Source organism: Sitophilus oryzae, unplaced genomic scaffold (genome assembly GCF_002938485.1).
Source record: "Sitophilus oryzae breed Bouriz unplaced genomic scaffold, Soryzae_2.0 scaffold_683_pilon_pilon, whole genome shotgun sequence".
Lineage (NCBI taxonomy): Eukaryota > Metazoa > Arthropoda > Insecta > Coleoptera > Curculionidae > Sitophilus > Sitophilus oryzae.
The window spans coordinates 115725-135908 of NW_022147288.1; the positions used below are offsets into that span (position 1 = coordinate 115725).

The 20184-nt window shown below is 32.0% G+C and overlaps 1 protein-coding gene across 1 annotated transcript; it reads left to right on the forward strand.

Annotated features, from left to right (window-relative positions):
* Window positions 1–698: 698 nt before the first annotated feature.
* LOC115888094 (patched domain-containing protein 1-like) lies at window positions 699–18755 on the forward strand. The gene is made up of 3 exons (XM_030907669.1): window positions 699–716; window positions 9323–9596; window positions 18478–18755. Exons 1-3 carry the CDS (start codon window positions 699–701, stop codon window positions 18753–18755), a joined length of 570 nt encoding a protein of 189 aa, XP_030763529.1.
* The last annotated feature ends 1429 nt before the right edge of the window (window positions 18756–20184 follow it).

Genomic DNA, 20184 nt, shown 5'->3' on the forward strand with positions numbered 1-20184 from the left:
AATTTCAAGAGCAGACTCATTCAGTTTGCCAAAGAGTTATTATAAATAATTTAAATTATGATTTATCCTCTGCTCCTTAATAATTTCTATAAATATTTATTTACTTCTTTTGTGCTATTGTTATGTTGTTGGTTATATCGAAGGCGATATGTAGATTGCTCGAGATGACAACCCAAATACCTAGATTAAAAAAGAGAATTGTGATGCGGTCTCACCTACTTTCTAAAGAAACTTTTTCTTTTAAAAATTAGGATATTTTTCACCCACGTTTTCTTTTCTTTCATATACGATACAAACCTTCAATTATTAAAGTTTATTTAGTGTTGCTTAAACGATTATTGTATGTAAAACAATGAGAGAAAATAACATTCCAAACTGTACTATATTTTAATGAACTTACAGTTATTATTTGTCTTTTTTATTAATTTTTGAATGTTCTTTAAAACCAAATGAATGAGGATTTAACTGAGTCACGTCGCATCAATAATGAGGGCACAATTCCTATATTGTCGCAAGATTATTCATTAGAGTAGGATCCGATAATATATACCATATGTGATTATTTTTTACTAGATACATTCATTTACCATGGTCTACTTATTGCTAATTCTTGCATTTAAACATATGGTTTTCCTTCAGATGCTGAACACCAGAAAAAAACTGTGAGATAAAGTTAGATAAAATTAAATTAAAAGACAATGAAAGTTAGAAATTCTGTAAGTATCAGTATATTAAATAGTTTACTGTGATGAAAAAAAAATATTAAGAATTTTTTCTTAAAAAAATATCTAGAAACGAATGTCTCGATAACGGTTGCCCATAACGATTTGTACCAAGTGACATTTTTTGCGTAGAAAATTACGGAAATGTATATTTTTTTATTCAGTAGTTTTATTAGGTACGGACGAAAATTTATTTCTCTTCAAATCCCTTACAAAAAATGTAGATAGCGCCCCTTATAAGTAAGAGCTATATTCACATCGAAATCAAATTTATCATGTCAAAAAACTCCCAAAAACCAATTTTCACACAAATATCGACGTTAGTTGTAATTGTTTGGAAAAAGAAATTATTTGCAGAAACCCCGAAATAAAAACGAAACTTCTACACCCTGTATTTCCGAAAGGAAGCATTTTAAGACATACATTTATACGAATGTTTTTACTTATTTTTATCTGCAGAGTATGCTGCTGAAGTTTCCCGAATACAATTTGGACCACCCTGTTGTGCCTAAGGCTTTTAATTTTTTAAAAATGAAAAATAAAAAAACACATTTTTTGAATAAAACGTTTACATGAATTTCTCTATCAATAAATTTCATAGACTTGGTTATCAAACCGTGTTCCCGTAGATTATTTAAATACCTACAAATTTTCTAAAATAATAAAAATTAACAGATTTTTGAACACAACAAAATAATATTAATTAAACAAAACTAGAAAACGTCATTTTTACTGCATCACAAGCAAATAAAAATTAATACGTAGCCAAGAGTCATAATTCAGGATTTCTCTGGGGGGTGCCCAGCAGTACCTGGGGGGGGCGGCACCCCCGGACACCACTGTAGTTACGCCAATGTACACCAGTGCAGACACGCACACTCATACAAACACACCTACCCTAGTGTACACTGATGTTACTGCCTTCAGGCCTCATCAGTACGGTAAGGAATCAGGAAGCGATGAAACCGATCCCAAAACACAAAAAACCAGGAAGCAAACCAGGAGATGGAAAAAATGATGAAGAAACGAAAATCAATGATGGAAAATAAAAAATAAAAAGGAGCAAACGGGAGCCTAAAGCCCCAATTTGCAGCCCATAAGCAGAGTGGCCCAGGATTGTGGGCTTCGTCCAGAACAGCCGCGGAGGTAGCCAACAGCAACCCACCGCAATACCCTTAGCCGTGGTACCAATATGAACAAGAAAGGAATAGTTGAGAGTTGTTGAGGGCTGAGCCGTTTAATTTTTTTCTTTTTTTTTATACATTTCCCTCACTATTTCTTTCTTTTTCATAATAACTGTTTATATATTTATAATTAATTTATTTTCGTTTCCTGAAATAATTTGATTAAAAAAAAATATATAAAAGTGGGCAACACTGTGCCGGTCAAGCTTATTAATCATGAGACTAAAAGTTTATTTGGCACCCAAGTAGCAAAAAGAAATTCTAAAAGGATTGAATTATTTTATAACAGTCGAGTAGCGTTGTCTTAAGGACTGCTTGATTTTATTAAGCGTTTGGTTTCGACCATTCTGTTTTTTAATAAAAGTTGTCATATTAAACTATTTTTAGTGGTTTTTACAACGTATCTATAACGCATTAAACGATAATTTCTTTTTAGTATGATACTTAATAAGACAATGCTATATGATAACAAACATATTATTTTATTAGACTCTTATACCCACTCATGCCAAGGAGTTCTATAATATTCATGTAACTAGTAGTCACAAGATCATATAATAGTTACTTAAACTTGTCTTATTAAAGTTGTATTACGTTGTATGATAGAATGTTTTATTGCGTTAAACTACGGTGCTTTGTATACAACACCAGTTATATAGCCTTATATGATAAATGTGATTAACAAAATAAATTCGCTGTAATATCTGCATTATAAAACTGGTAATGTATAATATAACCTCATTTTAAATTAAATGGTATACCTAGTTATTTATTTTGTTATTGTTATTGCAAAAGTAATATCTACGTACGAGTATAATCAATCACAGCTATTATGAATTCTGGACAAAAGTTGGAAAAAATGTTAACAAACGCAGTGGTAGTTATAAAGAGCATGTAAGAAAAAACTCCTCGAAATTGCGGCAAATAATCCCGAGAATTCCCTGGGTTCTCAAAAGCCAAAATCTCTCGGGTTGTCTGGCTTCTTCAAAGCATTGTTGCCACGTTGATGTAAAAGTTTTACTGTAGTAATGTTTGTATTGTTTTATTGTATTTCCAAGTCCTTAGGTTGCCGCTCACTCGTCGGGTACGCATGAAATGCATTGCGTGCATGAATCCATGAAAACGCGATCATGTTTGTTGTTAGTTTAAATACTAATCAAATGAGATTTGGCAACATCTATTTGTCACAAATCTCAATATGTCCAAAAGAGTTCTATAGTGCCTGGAAATTCTGCGTAATGATAGATATTTATCCTATACCGTTTTATTTTACAACAAAGACTTATTTAAGGGATTCATTTATAATAAAATGGTTGCATTATAATTCGCCATGTTTAAGGCAGAATTTTGTATGGCCTATAGCCGCCATTATATGAAGCTTGAATTAAAAACATCAAAATAAATTGTAAAATGTTATTTTTGAGAAATTATTTTGTGATAAGATTCCCACATACAGTAATAAAGTGTTTAATTAAATTAAAAGCAAATTTTTGAAAATTTTATTTTATTTTATTGTTTAAATTTATATGTAAACCTTAATCCAAATTAAAGCGCTTTAATTTTTTGCCAAATACATACCTATAAACTACCAGTAAAATTTTCGGCGCAACAAAAATTGTCGCTACTTTTCAAACCCTATTAATGATTTTTTATATTACATATTTGTTGTACCTTCTGGCTCTACCCGCCATTTTCATTGTCGAGTGAGGTCTCCTTTTTAACAATCCACATCCTCTAGATTCATTTTACGACACGCTTAATATATAATTTGCTCCTAATATTCTTCGGTAGAAAATAAAATACTCTTGTATCTCGTTAAAAGATCAAATGTTTTTATTGTTCTGTTTCTTAGATGTGACCACGTAATACACAATAAAACTAGTTTTATAATAGTCATATAAAGCTGTGTAAAATAGTTGCATTAGAGTTGTATACCCTTTTTATAGAACTTCTATACTACTAAACGGTTGTATAAAAATGGGCCTTTTTTGGTTGTAAAGCTATCATATTACGGTCATATAGCACGTTATATGAATTGAGGTATCCTATAAAAATTATCACATAGCTGTTTATACAGCCTTTATAAAATAAAATTGCCCATCTAGGGTCAATTTATGTAATTATATTACTTGGAACTAATAAAGATTTATCTATCTATCTATCTATCTATCTATAAGTACAAATCGTTATAAATCTATAATGGCAGCGCATTTTCATTTAATTTTGTACATCATATTTAACCATTTTTATATTTTTTGTACTTTGGATCTAAACTTTTTTCAGAAATTGTTCTGGTTTCTAATTTCTAGTACTGATGTTATGTGCATTCCGTAACATTTATTTACATTATATAGATCTAATCTATCATATTATTGAGGAAGTATTCACGTAATTTTGATATAGATAACATCTAATGACATAACTCATTAACCATCCACGTTCATATAAAACAAATCTGAAAGTAAGCCGAAATATTATTACATCGTTTTGTGACGTCTGGAAGCAATTTGGTAAACAAAATTACACGCACGATGTACCAGTTGGATTAAAAATCAGCTCAGGCGTTTAAAATTCGCTCTTTCGTCAATGAAAAGGACACTGGTTGAATTCAAATTGACGAGATTACAATGGTTAGACCTATATTTGATATGAGTACCTTGCGCCAATTTCTTCGATATTTTATTTTCGTTGTAATAAACTTTTGGTTTTTTCTACGAACTTGATTTTGTTATGGTTATGAATATCAATTAATCTGGATTTTTTACTGATATTTTATATATATTGTCATTCCTAACAGAAAAGGGTTAAAAATTATTATACAGAGTGGTACAAGCTGCAGTAAGAAGTGGATAATTATAGGAAAATAAAAATCAACCAGTAAGTTATACTTTGCATTATTTGAAATGGTTAGATTTCTTGATAGGCAATATCTCCATGGGCCTTGTCTATTCTTACTACTAAAATCACTCCATACCTATAAAATGAAATATGATTTTTAACTGATGTCTATAACATAAATATGCGCCAAAAAGTAAAACTAACAATTCCTCAACATCGTAGTGAGCTATACAAGATATTCTAGTCTAATTGTATCACTAAGCTTTTGAATTACTAACCAAGGGATGACACTTGTATGTTATAACAAACATTTTAAAATTTATGTTTGCAATCTAATACTAAAACCCCTGTAAAGTCATATTATTATTAAATCTAATACCATATTTGACCAGTTTCTGTAACAGACTGGTTACATTATATTTGTGTAGATATTTATGCATAGCGTATTATAAACGACCATTTGTGAATATTATATATGGGACGAACTTTGCTTGTAATTTAGTGTAACTGATTGTTCTTCCAAGAATATCAGTATCAGCTTCTCAAGAAAGGCCATTTCACATTTCTGTCCGTGGCAGCCAAGTGTTAGCCACCGACATGTGGAACTTTCGTTAAACTATTGAACTTTATTCGCAGCGACCTCTTCATGCAATTTCTCATTTCATAAAAATAAATGTCATGCTGGAAAATAATTATGGAAGCCATTATATTTTTTCGTTATTTGTTATTTATCGTGCGATTTTAACGCCTTTTTTAGGTAAATTCGAGAACGCAATCAACTTTACTGAATAAAATAGTGAGTTTATATAACAAAATTTTCGAGCGCCACTCAAAATATTTCAAATTATTAGATTATTTGCACTTACTTATTGTGCATTTTCTATTATTAGTGTTTTTATATTATTCAGAGCTACTGCTACACCGATCGCGGTGGTGGCGACTATACATTCCATTGGTGCCACTATAACGTTCCGCCTTGTCCTTTGAAGTTATTTGTTACTTATTGTGCATTTTCTATTATTAGTGTTTCTATATTATTCAGAGCTACTGCTACACCGATCGCGGTGGTGGCGACTATACATTCCAATGGTGCCACTGTAACGTTCCGCCTTGTCCTTTGAAGTTATTTTTTACTGATTGTGCATTTTCTATTATTTGTGTTTCTATATTATTCAGAGCTACATGAGGTATAGAGTATTTTAACGCCCACTCTTTTAGCTCTTGTTTTATATAGTTGGTTCTCAAATTAGTTCTCCTCTGAGATTCAGTTTCAGATGAACTAACACTACACTCATCTGCAGAAACAGCTTCAAAAATGTCTCAGTCACTAGCTGATTTATGATGTTCATCAATAGAATTATAGAAAGATGTAGTTTTTGTTTCTGATGTTGATGCATCGGCTCGCAGTTATTCCTTCTGTTTAATTCTTCGGTAGAAAGTACTAGAATATTTAAATTTCTTTTTATTCACCTTAGGGATTTTACAAAATTTTAATAAAGCTTAAAAGCAAGTAAAAGAATAAAAGAAAACACTAAAATAGAGCAGTACACGATGTTATCTGAGGAAATTACATTTATTAGGGTTGGTCACTATAAAGTAGCCGTTTTTGACCCCCGTGACTTTTTAGTGGCAATCCCAAGTAACAAATTTTATTTTATAAAGGCTATATAAACAGCTATGTGATCATTTTTATAGGATACCTCAATTCATATAACGTGCTATAAGACCGTAATATGATAGCTTTACAACCAAAAAAGGCCCATTTTTATACAACCGTTTAGTAGTATAGAAGTTCTATAAAAAGGGTATACAACTCTTATGCAACTATTTTACACAGCGTTATATAACTATTATAAAAATTGTTTTATTGTGTATTACGTGGTCACATCTAAGAAACAGAACAATAAAAACATTTGATCATTTAGCGAGGTAAAAGTGTATTTTATTTTTTTACAGAAGAATATTAGGAGCAAATTATATTTGAAGCGTGTCGTAAAATGAATCTAGAGGATGTGGATTGTTAAAAAGGAGACTTTACTCGACAATGAAAATGGCGGGTAGAGCCAGAAGGTACAATAAATATATTATACAAAAAATCATCAATAGGGTTTGAAAAGTAGGGACAATTTTTGTTGCGCCGAAAATTTTACTGGTAGATTATAGGTATGTATTTGGCAAAAAATTAAAGCGCTTTAATTTCGATTAAGGTTTACGTATAATTTTAAATAAAATAAAATAAAATTTTCAAAAATTCTTGTTTTTAAAATAATTAAACACTTTATTACTGTTATATGGGAATCTTATCACAAAATAGTTCTCAAAAATAACATTTTACAATTTATTTTGATGTTTTTAATTTTGCTTCATATAATGGCGGCCATAGGCCATACAAAAATTCTGCCTTAAAGATGGCGAATTATAATGCAACCATTTTATTATAAATGAATCCCTTAAATAAGTCTTTGTTGTAAAAATAAAACGGTATAAGATAAATATCTATCATTACGCAAATTTCCAGGCGCCTATAGAACGATTTTGGACATATTGAGATTTGTGATAAATAGATGTTGCCAAATCTCATTTGATTAGTATTTAAACTAACAAACATGATCAGATTTTCATGGATTCATGCACGCAATGCATTTCATGCGTGCCCGACGAGCAGGGTTCGGAAAACTACATGTTACTTTTAAAACTTCATAAACTACATCACATGTAGTTAATGTAGTTTATGTAGAGGGTGTAGTTTATGTAATCTATGTATGTAACTTTCAAATGTCAAAGGTTTGAGGTGAGGTTATAATAAGTTGGAAGCTTTAAAACACATAATGTATTTAAGAAAACAGAGAAATATGGCTTTAAATATAATATTTACATCATATTATCTCTATTACACCCCATACAAAGCAAAAATATTCATAATATCAATACATAGTTTATTAACGTAGTTTTCATGTAGTTAATGAACGGGAAAAGACGTAGTTTTTGAAGAAAAACTACACGTAGTTAATCAGGTAAATTACGTCTTAGTTAACTACTTCCGAACCCTGCCGACCAGTGAGCGGCAACCTAAAGACTTGGAAAAATACAAACATTACAAACATTACTACAGTAAAACTTTTACATCAACGTGGCAACAATGCTTTGAAGAAGCCAGACAACCCGAGGGATTTTGGCTTTTGGGAACCCAGGGAATTCTCGGGATTATTTGCCGTAATTTCAAGGAGTTTTTTCTTACATGCTCTTTATAACTACCACTGCGTTTGTTAACTTTTTTCCAACTTTGTCCAGTTGTTGTGAATAGTTGTGATTGATTATACTCGTACGTAGATATTACTTTTGCAACAACAACGATAACAAAATAAATAACTAGGTATACCATTTAATTTAAAATGAGATTATATTATACATTACCAGTTTTATAATACAGATATTACAGCGAATTTATTTTGTTAATCACAATTTTATTATATAAGGCTATATAACTGGTGTTGTATACAGCACCGTAGTTTAACGCAATAAAACATTCTATCATACAACGCAATACAACTTTAATAAGACAAGTTTAAGTAACTATTATATGATCTTGTGACTACTAGTTATATGAATATTATAGAACTCTTACATGGTGGGTATAAGAGTCTAATAATATAGTATGTTTGTTATCATATAGCATTGTCTTATTAAGTGTTATATCATACTAAAAGAAATTATCGTTCAATGCGTTATAGGATACGTTGTAAAAACCACTAGAAAATAGTTTAATATATAACTTTAATTAAAAAACAGAATGGTCGAAACCAAACGCTTAATAAACTCAAGCAGTCCTTAAGACAACGCTATTCGACTGTTATAAAATAATTCAATCCTTTTAGAATTTCTTTTTGCTACTTCGGATGGATAAGCGACGGCTACTTTATAGTGACATAGGAAGGTAGCAGTAACCATTTTGCTACTTTCAATGCTACTATATATTAGAAGTAACTAGGTGTCGTGGCCGCGACTACCCCGTAACTTAAATTATTACTATAAAGTAACAAAAACTTAATGGAGGCATTATGGTAGCACTTGTTGGTAACCCCTACTTTGAAAAGTTACTATAAAGTTGTTGGTCTTTTATGGTGTCATATTCGAAGATTCGGGTAGTTGCAGCCACTTCTTTAAATTACATGTTTGCGACTTGCAATCGGGGTGTTTATTTTCCACTTTTATGGTATGTAGGGACTAACCGGTCACTCTCGAAATATACTTCAAAGTGACTATTCCTTATAGAGTAACATTTTAAGTGGCAGAGTGGGCCTAGGAACTATACTTTAGGGGCAGTGACATTTTAAAAAGGACTGGGAATATTTGCTAGTTGGGATTTGTATACTTACTAATGTTTAGTATTCTCTTTTGTTTGTTTATTTTACCTTTGTCTACAAATTATCAAAAAAAAATTGGCAATAAAGGCATTTATTTATGATTTATTTTATTCAACAAAAAGTCAAAAGTCAATATTTATATATCAACGTATTCTCTTCAAATTTGGATTACAAAGAATAAGTAAAACATCTAAAAATTTTCTTTTTCTTTCAGATGATTGGCCTGAAAATCGTAGACGAACTGCTCAACAAATCCTTCTACAAGCTGGGACTTGTGGTGGGCAAACATCCCGGTTACTTCCTCATAATCCCCGTGATGATCACCATTCTCGGAATGACGGGATATCAAAGGGTACACAACAACATTGATCCAGAGTACTTGTTCAGTCCCATTAATGGAGAAGGAAAAATTGAAAGAGCCATAGTGGAAAATTATTTTAAAGTCAATTATACGAGTAGGTTTGACGTGGCAAGGATAACAAGAGCAGGTAAGTGATTTTTCGCAATACGAAAATAGAGTAATTTTTATAATTATGCCAATTGTCAATTATCGTTGAAAATTTCTTGATAATATTAATTACTGAACACACTCCTCCTCCTCATAGGTGCCTTCTCTGTTGTGGTTGACGATTAATATGGCATATGACTCTCTCTCTTGGTGAATAATGATGTTTCCGTCGGTGTAGGTCCAATCTCTTATGTTACATAGCCATGATTTCTTTTTCCTCCTTATGCTAAGTTTTCCATCGATTTTTCCTTCTATTATGAGCTGTATTTCCTCATATTCTGAGTGCCGCATTATGTGCCCAAGGTAGGAAGTTTTGTTGATTTTAATTGTTCCTGTTAGGTGTGCACGAGTTTTCATTCTGTTTAAAACTTCACAGTTTGCTGTTCTGGAGGTCCAACTTATCCTTAGCATCCGACGATACATCCACGTTTCAAATGCATTAAGGCATTTGATGTCTTCTTGTTTTAGCGTCCATGTTTCGCATCCATATTGAAGCAGGGGCGATATATAACATTTTATTATTCTTAGCCTCGTTGGTATAGCTATTCTCGGATGGCGCGAGAACTTCCGCATATTGAGGAAACCAGCCCTAGCTATTTTAATCGTTCCTCTGATTTTCTTAAAGTGGTCTAGCTGGCTGTTTAATTCCCTGCCCAAGTAAATACCGGGTGTTGCATCGTCGTTGGGAACATAGGAAATCCCATGCAAAATTTGAACTGTCCAAATATTGGCTCCCCTATGGATTTTATAGCGAAGTCGTAAATAGACTTTTTAAAGGTCTACATTTGGTAAACACACATGCCAAATTTGAACAATTTTGGACAAGTCGATTTTAGGTAATTTGAGAAAAACTTAATCGATTTTTATATTAAAACCGAACAGGTAACAATCTAACACCAGTCAAAAACTGATATACCTTAGGTTTACAAACTATGATTTTGTCATTGTCAAAAGTAATTTTAATAAAGTTTTAATATTTAGGGGAAATTAACCGAAACATGTCAGATGTCTAATCTATTTCCCGCGTATTTTATCATGTTCACTTTTTCTTTATGTCTTTATGTGTATAACAATAAATTACTACTAGTACTGAATATTAAAATTTTATTAAAATTAAGTTACGTTTGAAAATGATGCTGACAACTTAAGAAATGTCGCTTTTTGGCTGGTGTTTGATTGTTACCTATTCAGTTTTAATTTAAAAATCGATTAAGTTTTTCTCAAATTACCTAAAATCGGTTTGTCCAAAATTGTTCAAATTTGGCATGTGTGTTTACCAAATGTAGACCTTTAAAAAGTCTATTTACGACTTCGCTATAAAATCCATAGGGGAGCCAATATCTCGACAGTTCAAATTTTGCATGAGATTTCCTATGTTCCCAACGACGCCGACGATGCAACACCCGGTATATGTCTGCCTGGGCCTGTATTCTGTAACTTTGACATAAAAACGTTACGCTTTCAAAGCGGTGAGCGCAAGTATTCGATCAGCGAAACGCAAGGCAGTCGATTTTGGTATTCTCGTTGCCATGCGAATCGTGTTCTGGATACGCGTTGAGCACATATTGGCAACATCACAATTTCTAATGTAGCTAATAGTCAAAAGTTGATAACTGACGAATATAACAATGAAAAATGTCAATGTTACGTGAATTTCATAACCTATTGTTGAGTTATGTCAAGCTATTTTTCTATGGATATGTCATTATTCTTATTATACGAGGGAAGTGTTGAAGAGTCTTCTCAGCATTTTCGATGTTTTTAACAATAGTTATAGCTGCCAAGTCGTAAATTACCAATTACTTATTGAGGCATTTATAGAAGAAGTAGTAATTTTCACTAAAGAGCAAGATAACGCCCCAAATCACAATTTTTTTGATTTTCACTGACAGTTCGATAAGCAAAACGATCCTTTAAGGCAACCGTTTTCAAAGCGCTCAGCGCAATCATTAAAGACGCTAAACGCGTCAGACGAGAATACCGAAATCGTTGTTTAATTGCGCGCTCAGCGAAAATTAACGTCATGTACGCTAAGCGCTTTTAGACGCTCAGCGTAAAAATGAATATGTCCGTGGTTAGCAACAATGCTTAAAAATCGCGTCCTCGATTATATACTAGTATACAGGGTGCTACAAATTCGAGGTACGAGCATTGGTAACTCGGTAACCGTAATAGATACGAAGATGGTTAAATTGGGGCAAAGTTGCCCTTTGGGATGTTCACCAAGATGGCATCAAAAAAGTTTTAAAAATTTCAAGGATTGATGAGTTTTTTGGAAAAAAACGGATATTTTTGAAAATCAATTTAATTTTTTCTTGTCGATACTTTTTAGAAAATCAAAAAACTAATTGCACATTTTCATAGCCACTTTATTAGGGCTATCTGATAGTATTTTTTGATATTCAAATCAGCTGATACATTGTGAGATACAGAGGCCAACTTAATTCTTTAAATACGGATCTGCATTTTTTATTTCGGATTTTGAAAGAACTCGGTCTCCCGAGTACAATGATATGCCACACTTAATATTTTTTTGTTTTGGAAATTTGGACACAATTTATTTAAACTAATTTCAAGTCCGGCTCTGTTTTTTATTATTTAATATATTCATTGTTACAATATTGATAAGCTTTCAAACTTAACAGTGACGTGGGTTGAATACGGAAAATCAAATGCAATAAAATAATAAAAAATAATATAAACAAAATGTAATATAAACAATCAAATTATTCCTCGGAAGATGGATTGGAAATGGTAGAGCAGTATAATGGCTAGCCAGGTACCTGGACCGTCTGATGACGTCAAGTAATTCGACAGGTCCAAATTTTACAAAAAAGTGAAATCGACACATCTCGGCAGTTACAATAAAGAATACAAAATGCATTCAGAAGTATAAGAAGATCTATTGAAAAGCTATAAATAAAATTGAACGAAAAATAAATTCGTGCATTAGGGAGAACATATAGACTATGTAAAGCATTAGAAACTAGTTTATAGAAGTTAATTTATACATAATAACTCTACTAACTAAAGATTAATATTATGCAAATTATTAAATCGTACAATGAGAATTTCAAATTCACAATAAGAAAAGTTAAAAATAATATCTTTCAATTGGCTCAATTTTGTTTATTCAATGTTAATTAGCACTGATCAATATCGTTGCGATGAATATAATCAGATTAAATAATTTAAAAGACAAAACAAAAAAAAGTATAAAGTGTGGCATATGATGAGTTCTTTCAAAATCTGAAATAAAAAATGCAGGTCCGTATTTAAAAAAATTAAGTTGGCCTCTGTATCTTACAAATTATCAGCTAATTTGAAAATCTAAATATACTATCAGATAGCCCTAATAAAGTGGCTATGAGAATGTGCAATTAATTTTTTGATTTTCTAAAAAGTAACGACAGGAAAAAATAAAATTAGTTTTCAAAAAAATCCGTTTTTTCCAAAAAACTCAGCAATCCTTGAAATTTTTAAAACTTTTTGCATCATGCTGCCGTCCTAACAGAAAACGCAGCAACTCGAATTTAAGAGATTTTGAGATTTTGGTAGATTTGTACTCTTTAACATCTTTTCTATCAATCTGCTATCTCAGATTTTTCGAAAAAAAAAATTTTTCCCCCAAAATTTGAAAAATAAAATTGCAGTAACTCTGACACGTCATGTAATTACTATTGAGAAATGCAGCAAATATAACTCCTAAAGAGAACTGCAGTATTCTAAAATATACTGTTTCAATAATTTGTATTGCCATAAAACTACGTTACATATTTCTAACCTGAAATGCAGTAACTTTGTTGTACTAGAATGCAACGCAATAAGTCATAAATTACAGCAATCTATGTTTGTATATGTTAACCTAAATGTCACTTGTTACTTAGAAAAAACGCAGCAAAATCGGTATGCTAAATCATAATGCAGTATCTCCACAATAGATACCATTAAAATTACGAATGTATGACATTGTACAAACACCGCGACACATCACAGGTTGCCAATTAGGACTGCAGTAAGTTTTCCTTGGTCCAGCATATCAAAATCTTTCATCCCTCAGTGTCGCATTATCGCAGGGAGCGCCCCGAATAAGAAATGTTTACCAAGTGATATATCGATGACGTTAATGTATAAACATTTCCGGAGCAAACATCCAACCTTTACGTGCTCTTACGAGTTGTACAGATTAGCAGTTAAGGCTAAAAATATATCCTCTACATAACTAGGGCATGAAGAGTGTGAATGCTGCACGGTATTTGAAAATCATTGTCACTCGAAAGAAAATATAGATCTGGAATGTGAGACGTGTAACACTTACAGCGTACATATAAAAAAGCTGCAAAATCAAGAAAAATGTGTAGAGAAGAAGCCGAAAAAGAAAGATGTAATGATGAAGTCTGCTACTCGGCAGATTTGCAAAAGGTCATTATGCTCCCAAGGTTAGACCAATATAAAGTGGCCTTATTTACACCATGTATAATAATTATACGTATAATAATTATATTCCTTAATCCTTTGTTCCTGTCGGGAAAAAACAAGTTGGTGTAAAACCAGTAGCTGCTGTTTGGCATGAAGGTGTTGCTGGAAGAAAAAAGGAAGATAATATAAGTACCGTCCACTCCTTCTTCCTGGAAAATCGGGATTTCGCAAAAATTATGTTATGGCTGGATAACTGTTCCGCTCAAAATAAAAATTGGTCTTTTTTTCCTTTCTGATCTATATGGTAAACAGTACAGACATACAAGCAAAGGAAATATGGGTCAAATATTTCGAGCCCGCGCATACGTACATGAGCGCGGATAGTTTCCACCATCAGGTGGAACTTTCTATGAAATATAATGGTAGCGTATGCGATTTTAAAGATTTTAGTAATGCCGTACAAAAAAAAAGGCCAATTCGGGAAGAGTAACGGCAATTGAAATGGAAATCGGACACTTCTACGATTGGCTTGATCATAGTTCCCAAAACAAAATAAAAAAACCGAGCCGCGACCATATTTGTCCGAAATAACAATGGTGTTTGCACAGCCGGGAAACAATTGGTTACAATATTTTACCAATTATGATTCAACCACTCCAAGAATTTTAAAGTTTTTGAAGGTTAAGTCTGAAAGGGACGGAATACAGAAAACAATTCCTCGAACAAATCCGAGAGGAATAAATAAAGAAAAAAAAAGGAGGGTATAATAAAAAAATTATGCCCTCTTATGACAGAAGAAAGAAGGCAGTTTTGGAATGACAACGATGTTACTGATAACGTCAATGATTTAAATACTTCTTTTGAATAATTTTTAATTGTTATTGCTATAATATGTATTACTTATTAAATTTACTTTTTCGTTTTAAGTATATGTATAATAATATAATTTTTTCTGCATATAAATTACCTGTGGTTTGGGTCTTATTTTTTTATTGTTATACATATTTATTAGAATAGCCTATTATGCCCTTTTTGAGTCACATCTTCGTTATGCCCTTCCATTCTGGGGTACTTGCTGCGCAACAAAATTTGATCGTGTTTTCATACTTCAAAAGAGAGCAGTTCGATATTTATTGGGACTAAACAGTAGAACTCACTGCCAGAATTTCTTTAAAAATTTGAAAATACTGACTCTTCCTTCTTTATTCATTTTTGAATCCGTTTGCTTAATCCGCAAGCACATATCTGCTATTCCCGAAAGGCCATCTCATAACTATCCACTTAGATAACTATCCGAGCTCAGAACTAGTTAAAGGTTCAATACTGTACAATGCCAAAATAATGTACAATCATCTGCCTTTGAATATCAAATCGCTTTCATTCTTTCCCGCATTTCGCAAAGCTCTAAAATCATACCTACTGGAGAGAGCCCAATATGCGGTAAAGGACTTTTTGTTGATGTTTAATTATGAACAATTTTGAATTTTAAAATTTTGATCATCTCACACACTGGTCAAAGATCAAGTATTTAATATTTTATAACTTTAAAATTATATCTATTTACTGTGTACTGTTCTAAAATTGTCCATGTATATTCTTTTTGTAATTTTAAAGACTTAAATTTTTTTGAATTGTATTATTTGTATTGTGTATTTTTTGTTGTTTGTATTTTTTTGTGATTTTGTTGTTTGTGAGTGCTTTGTCGATGAAGCTGTTTTGGCTTTTTGCACAATAAAGCGTTGTTTGTTTGTTTGTTTGTATTCGACTTTCCAGTAGTGAAATCCGAAAATAAAGGTACTAAAAAAGCAAATTATGGAGTAAAGTTAAAATTATTATAGTATAGTTTTACAAAAAAGGCTAAAAAAGTGACTTTTTTTCTCATTTATCATAATAGCGGTACATCAAAGAATACTAGATAAAAACGCAGTAAAATGGCAAATATTCCTGAGTTACTGCATTATTCTTTAGTAATGACTAGATAAACATAATTGAACTGCTAAGCCAAAATGCATTTAATTAAATTATTTTTTATCAAAGTCATTAAATAGGATAAAAATTAGGCAATTATACAAAAAAATACTTATATTTTAATATTCCTTAAAAAAAGTATCATTTTTTATCAAAACGGTAACTAACAATAAACAAACAGTAAAACCTATTTTTCTCGAAATCCCATTTTTGGAGTTACTGCGTTTTCTGTTAGGACGGCAGCATGGTGAACAGCCCAAGGCGCAACTTTGCCCCAATTTAACCATCTTCGTATCTATTACGGTTTCCGAGATACCAATGCTCGTATCTCGAATTTGTAGCACCCTGTATATTATGTACTATTATTATTATCTACAGATAGGGAATTCACATTTAGTTTTCATCATTTTCTGCCAATTCCTTATCAGTCCTCAAGAAATATTGATATAATGAATATAAAATCGTTCTGTAAAAAAATACTCTTGAGAAACAACCAATTGAATAAACGCTTCACTAACCATGATACATTATTAAATAATTTTATTATTTGCATAGTTTGTGCAATGTTTTTAATTGTGAAAAGTATTCTTAATATCGGACACTTCTAATTAATGAAATAATCAAATTAATTAATTTAATTACTAAGTAAAAATGTAAATTGTCTTAGAAAACTAACTATAATAAACACCTCCAACCATATAACATTCCTTTTCATGAGCAAATAATTTTAATTTGTACTTATTTCAAAGATACAAATAGAAAATTTGATTTCTACTTCTGTGCTAATAGCATAGGCGTTGCCAGTACAAATACCGTATGCTTGGATTGCGCTAATAATGGTGTATTATTATAATTACTATTTTTTTCCTAAACGGCCGTATAAAAAATAAATACCAGGACATTTAATTTAGTTATGGTAAACTATAACAATAAACTAGTTTTGCTGCACAGAATTTGCTTTCTATAATACGCTTAGTTCTGTGATACCAAGTCTTAATATGCATTAATATTATATTAATAATACTTATGGATTGTTATGTACGTATACCATGCTGTAGTTATCTACCGTATGTAGTATCATCGGCCGTCTGTCCTTCTTGTTATGTGTCCTGACTAGTGATGTAAACTTTAGTTACTTATATGGACTCGTTACTACTAGTTACTTTTGGTAATTGGACTCGTGACTTTGGACTCGTTACTTTAGTTACATTAGTTACTCGTCACTTTGGTACTTAGTATCGTTACTTTATAATCGTTGTTTTGTGTACAGGTTGGAAGACTTGGGATTGACTTGGAATTTCGTTACTTATTGTGCGCGGCGATCTTCGTTGCGTGCTCGGTTTAACCTATAAGGGGTTTCTACTTTCTTCTAGTTTAAGGGCTTAATAGGATAATTTCAATACTCGGTATTCAAGTACTGTAGTACAATTCCCTTCCATTGTGGGCAGGAGCTCCGTCTTGCTGCCACCATATTTCTTGCAAAACCGCCAAAGGTTGATTGTCTAGAGCGTCTAAGACATCATTCCTAATCAAATTTAGATATCGTCCCATCGTAAATGAAAGGTCCAATAATTGTGTTCCTCCACATACCAATCCATACATTGAATGAAGTTCTCCCTTGAATTCGTACCTGCTGGTTTATCCTTGGATTATCAATAGACCAATAATGTTCATTGTTTCTATTGAATAATCCGCTAGTTGAGAAGATGCATTCGTCCGTCCATATTATATTATTAAGGAAATCTACATTTTCATCTATTTTTTGAACAAACCAGTCACAAAACTGCAGGCGCCTTTCATTATCTCCTGGCCTGAGTGCCTGTCTAACGTGTATTTTAAACGCTTTGTATCCATGAGAATGTAAAGTATTTTGTATACGTTTTCTGGGTTTGTTGAGTTCATGAGCAAATTGTCTAGTTGATTTCCTGGGGTTGTTGTCCACCTTAAAGAGAAATACGTATATTGTAGAAAAAGATAGAAAAATAAAAAATTAACCAACTTCATTAATAATCTGTTGATCTTCTTCAGTAGTTACACGGGATCCATATTTTCTTCTTGGTTATATAGAGACAAATTATTGTCTAAAATAGCGAAACGGCTATAATGAGGCTGTGGTCTTTCCGGATACAATTCCATATACTGTTGACTTGCTACTTGAGAATTTCGATTGCAACTATAATAGATTTTTATCATATCGCGCATCTCAAAAGGAGAAAATACCATTTTGCTATTAACTAGAGCCAAGAATACGAGCCCTAACAACTAAATGTTCGGACAAACAAAAAATTATTAAAAACCATTATTTTAATTAACTGAATTACTTACATTTAAGAAATACATTAAAAATATATTAAAATCTAACATTTCTAATGAGTAATATTGTTTTTATTTAACCACAAACAACACCCAAGAAACAACTAAAAAAAATTATATACATAATTATATATTACTATAATGCTCATTCTTTGTTTCAGGTAGATTTGGCAGAGTTATTATCACGTCCAAAGATGGAAACAAGAATATGTTGAGAGTCGAAGTCTGGAAAGAAATTAGAATGTTAGACGAGCTAATACAAAACATGACCGTCATTTACGAAAACGAATATTTTACTTATAACGACATTTTGTGTGAAGTGGATGACGGAATGCTTCAAAACGATATTTTAAATTTGGACTACATTATGGAGGACGTAAGTAGAAACAATGAATACCTAATTAATCGAAATAATAATGTTGTGAATAAAGTGGTATAAACACTTTTATAAATAAACTAGCGTGTACCAACGACTTCGTAAGCGTCGAATTAATCATTTGTAATGGTGATGATAAAGCAAAGCAAGAATTTCCATTAACATACAAACTGGATAAAATTTTCTCATATTTATGGCAGCATGAGAAAAAACAATATGGCGATATTATTATATAACTTGGTAATATTTGAGGGGTAGTTTCATCTCGTTGGAATTTGACTTTCAAAAAATCCTTTTGCCAAAAATAAGCTTTTTACGTCAAGCAGTTTAAGCAGAATCGTGGTTAAGAAATTACCCAACTTTTTGGAACACCCTGTATGATTTTTTAAAAAATTTCAAGATATGTAAAAAAACCAAATAAATTATGCTTGTCCAAGCGTTTTCCCGAAAGACTAACCGTTTTTTAAATAACAAATATTGTAATATTTGAGAGGCGTTTTCACCTTCTTGGAATTTGAGATTCGAGAAACCCCTCCTTATCGAACCTCTACACCCCACAGTCAATCCGTTTGCCAAAAATCAGCTTTAAAGGTCAAGCAGTTTAAGCAGAATCGTGATTACTCAATGGTCATATTTTATGAAACACCCTGTATAAATTTATAAAAAAAATCTTAAAATATGTAAAACAACAAAATAAAATATACGTGTTTAAGAGTTTTTCCGAAAAACTCACCGGAATTTAAATAAAAAATATTTTAATATTTGAGGGATAGTTTCACCCCCTTAGAATTCGAGTTTCGAAAAGTCCCTTCTTATCGAACCTCTACACCCTAAAGTCAATCTCTTTTCCAAAAAATCAGCTTTTTACGTCAAGCGCTTTAAGCAGGACCATATTTTTCAAAACACCCTGTATACATTTTTAAAAAATCTTAAAATATGTAAAAAAACAAAAGTGTTTAAGGGTTTTTTTCGAAAACTTGACCGTTTTTTAAATAAAAAATATTGTAATATTTGAGGGGTGGTGTCACCCTCTTGGAACTGGAATTTCGAAAAATCCCTTCTTATCGAACCTCTACAGCCTAGAATCAACCTGTATGCCAAAATTGAGCTTCTTACGTTGAGTGGTTTGAGCAGGATCGTGATTAATCAGTGTGTCAGTCACTTAAGGATTTTATATATTAGTATAGATAAGCGTATACCTAGAATTAGAATTAGAATAAGTGGGAGGGGGGTTAATCTCTGCGACCTTAGAGATCTATTGTGTCCCCCTTTCTTGAGTTATAACTCATCATACAGTCCCAAGACTTCCTACGGAGACCCGTGTCCCTCACAGTCGAGGAGCTACGACCCAGGCCGGGTAGACGAAACGGTAGCTTGTGTCGCCTGTTGGGTTTAGAGGTAGGAGGTAGGCTCCCGACGCTTGGAGGAGGTGGTAGCTTGTATGCCACTTGCGGAGGATGGTCTCACGCAAGTGTCAGCCACCTCTCCTGTA

Bases quoted from the DNA above. Each gene is read 5' to 3' on its own strand.
- LOC115888094 (XM_030907669.1), top strand. The intron at 9,597-18,477 runs GTAAGTGATTTT...TCTTTGTTTCAG, and splicing joins GGCAAGGATAACAAGAGCAG to GTAGATTTGGCAGAGTTATT.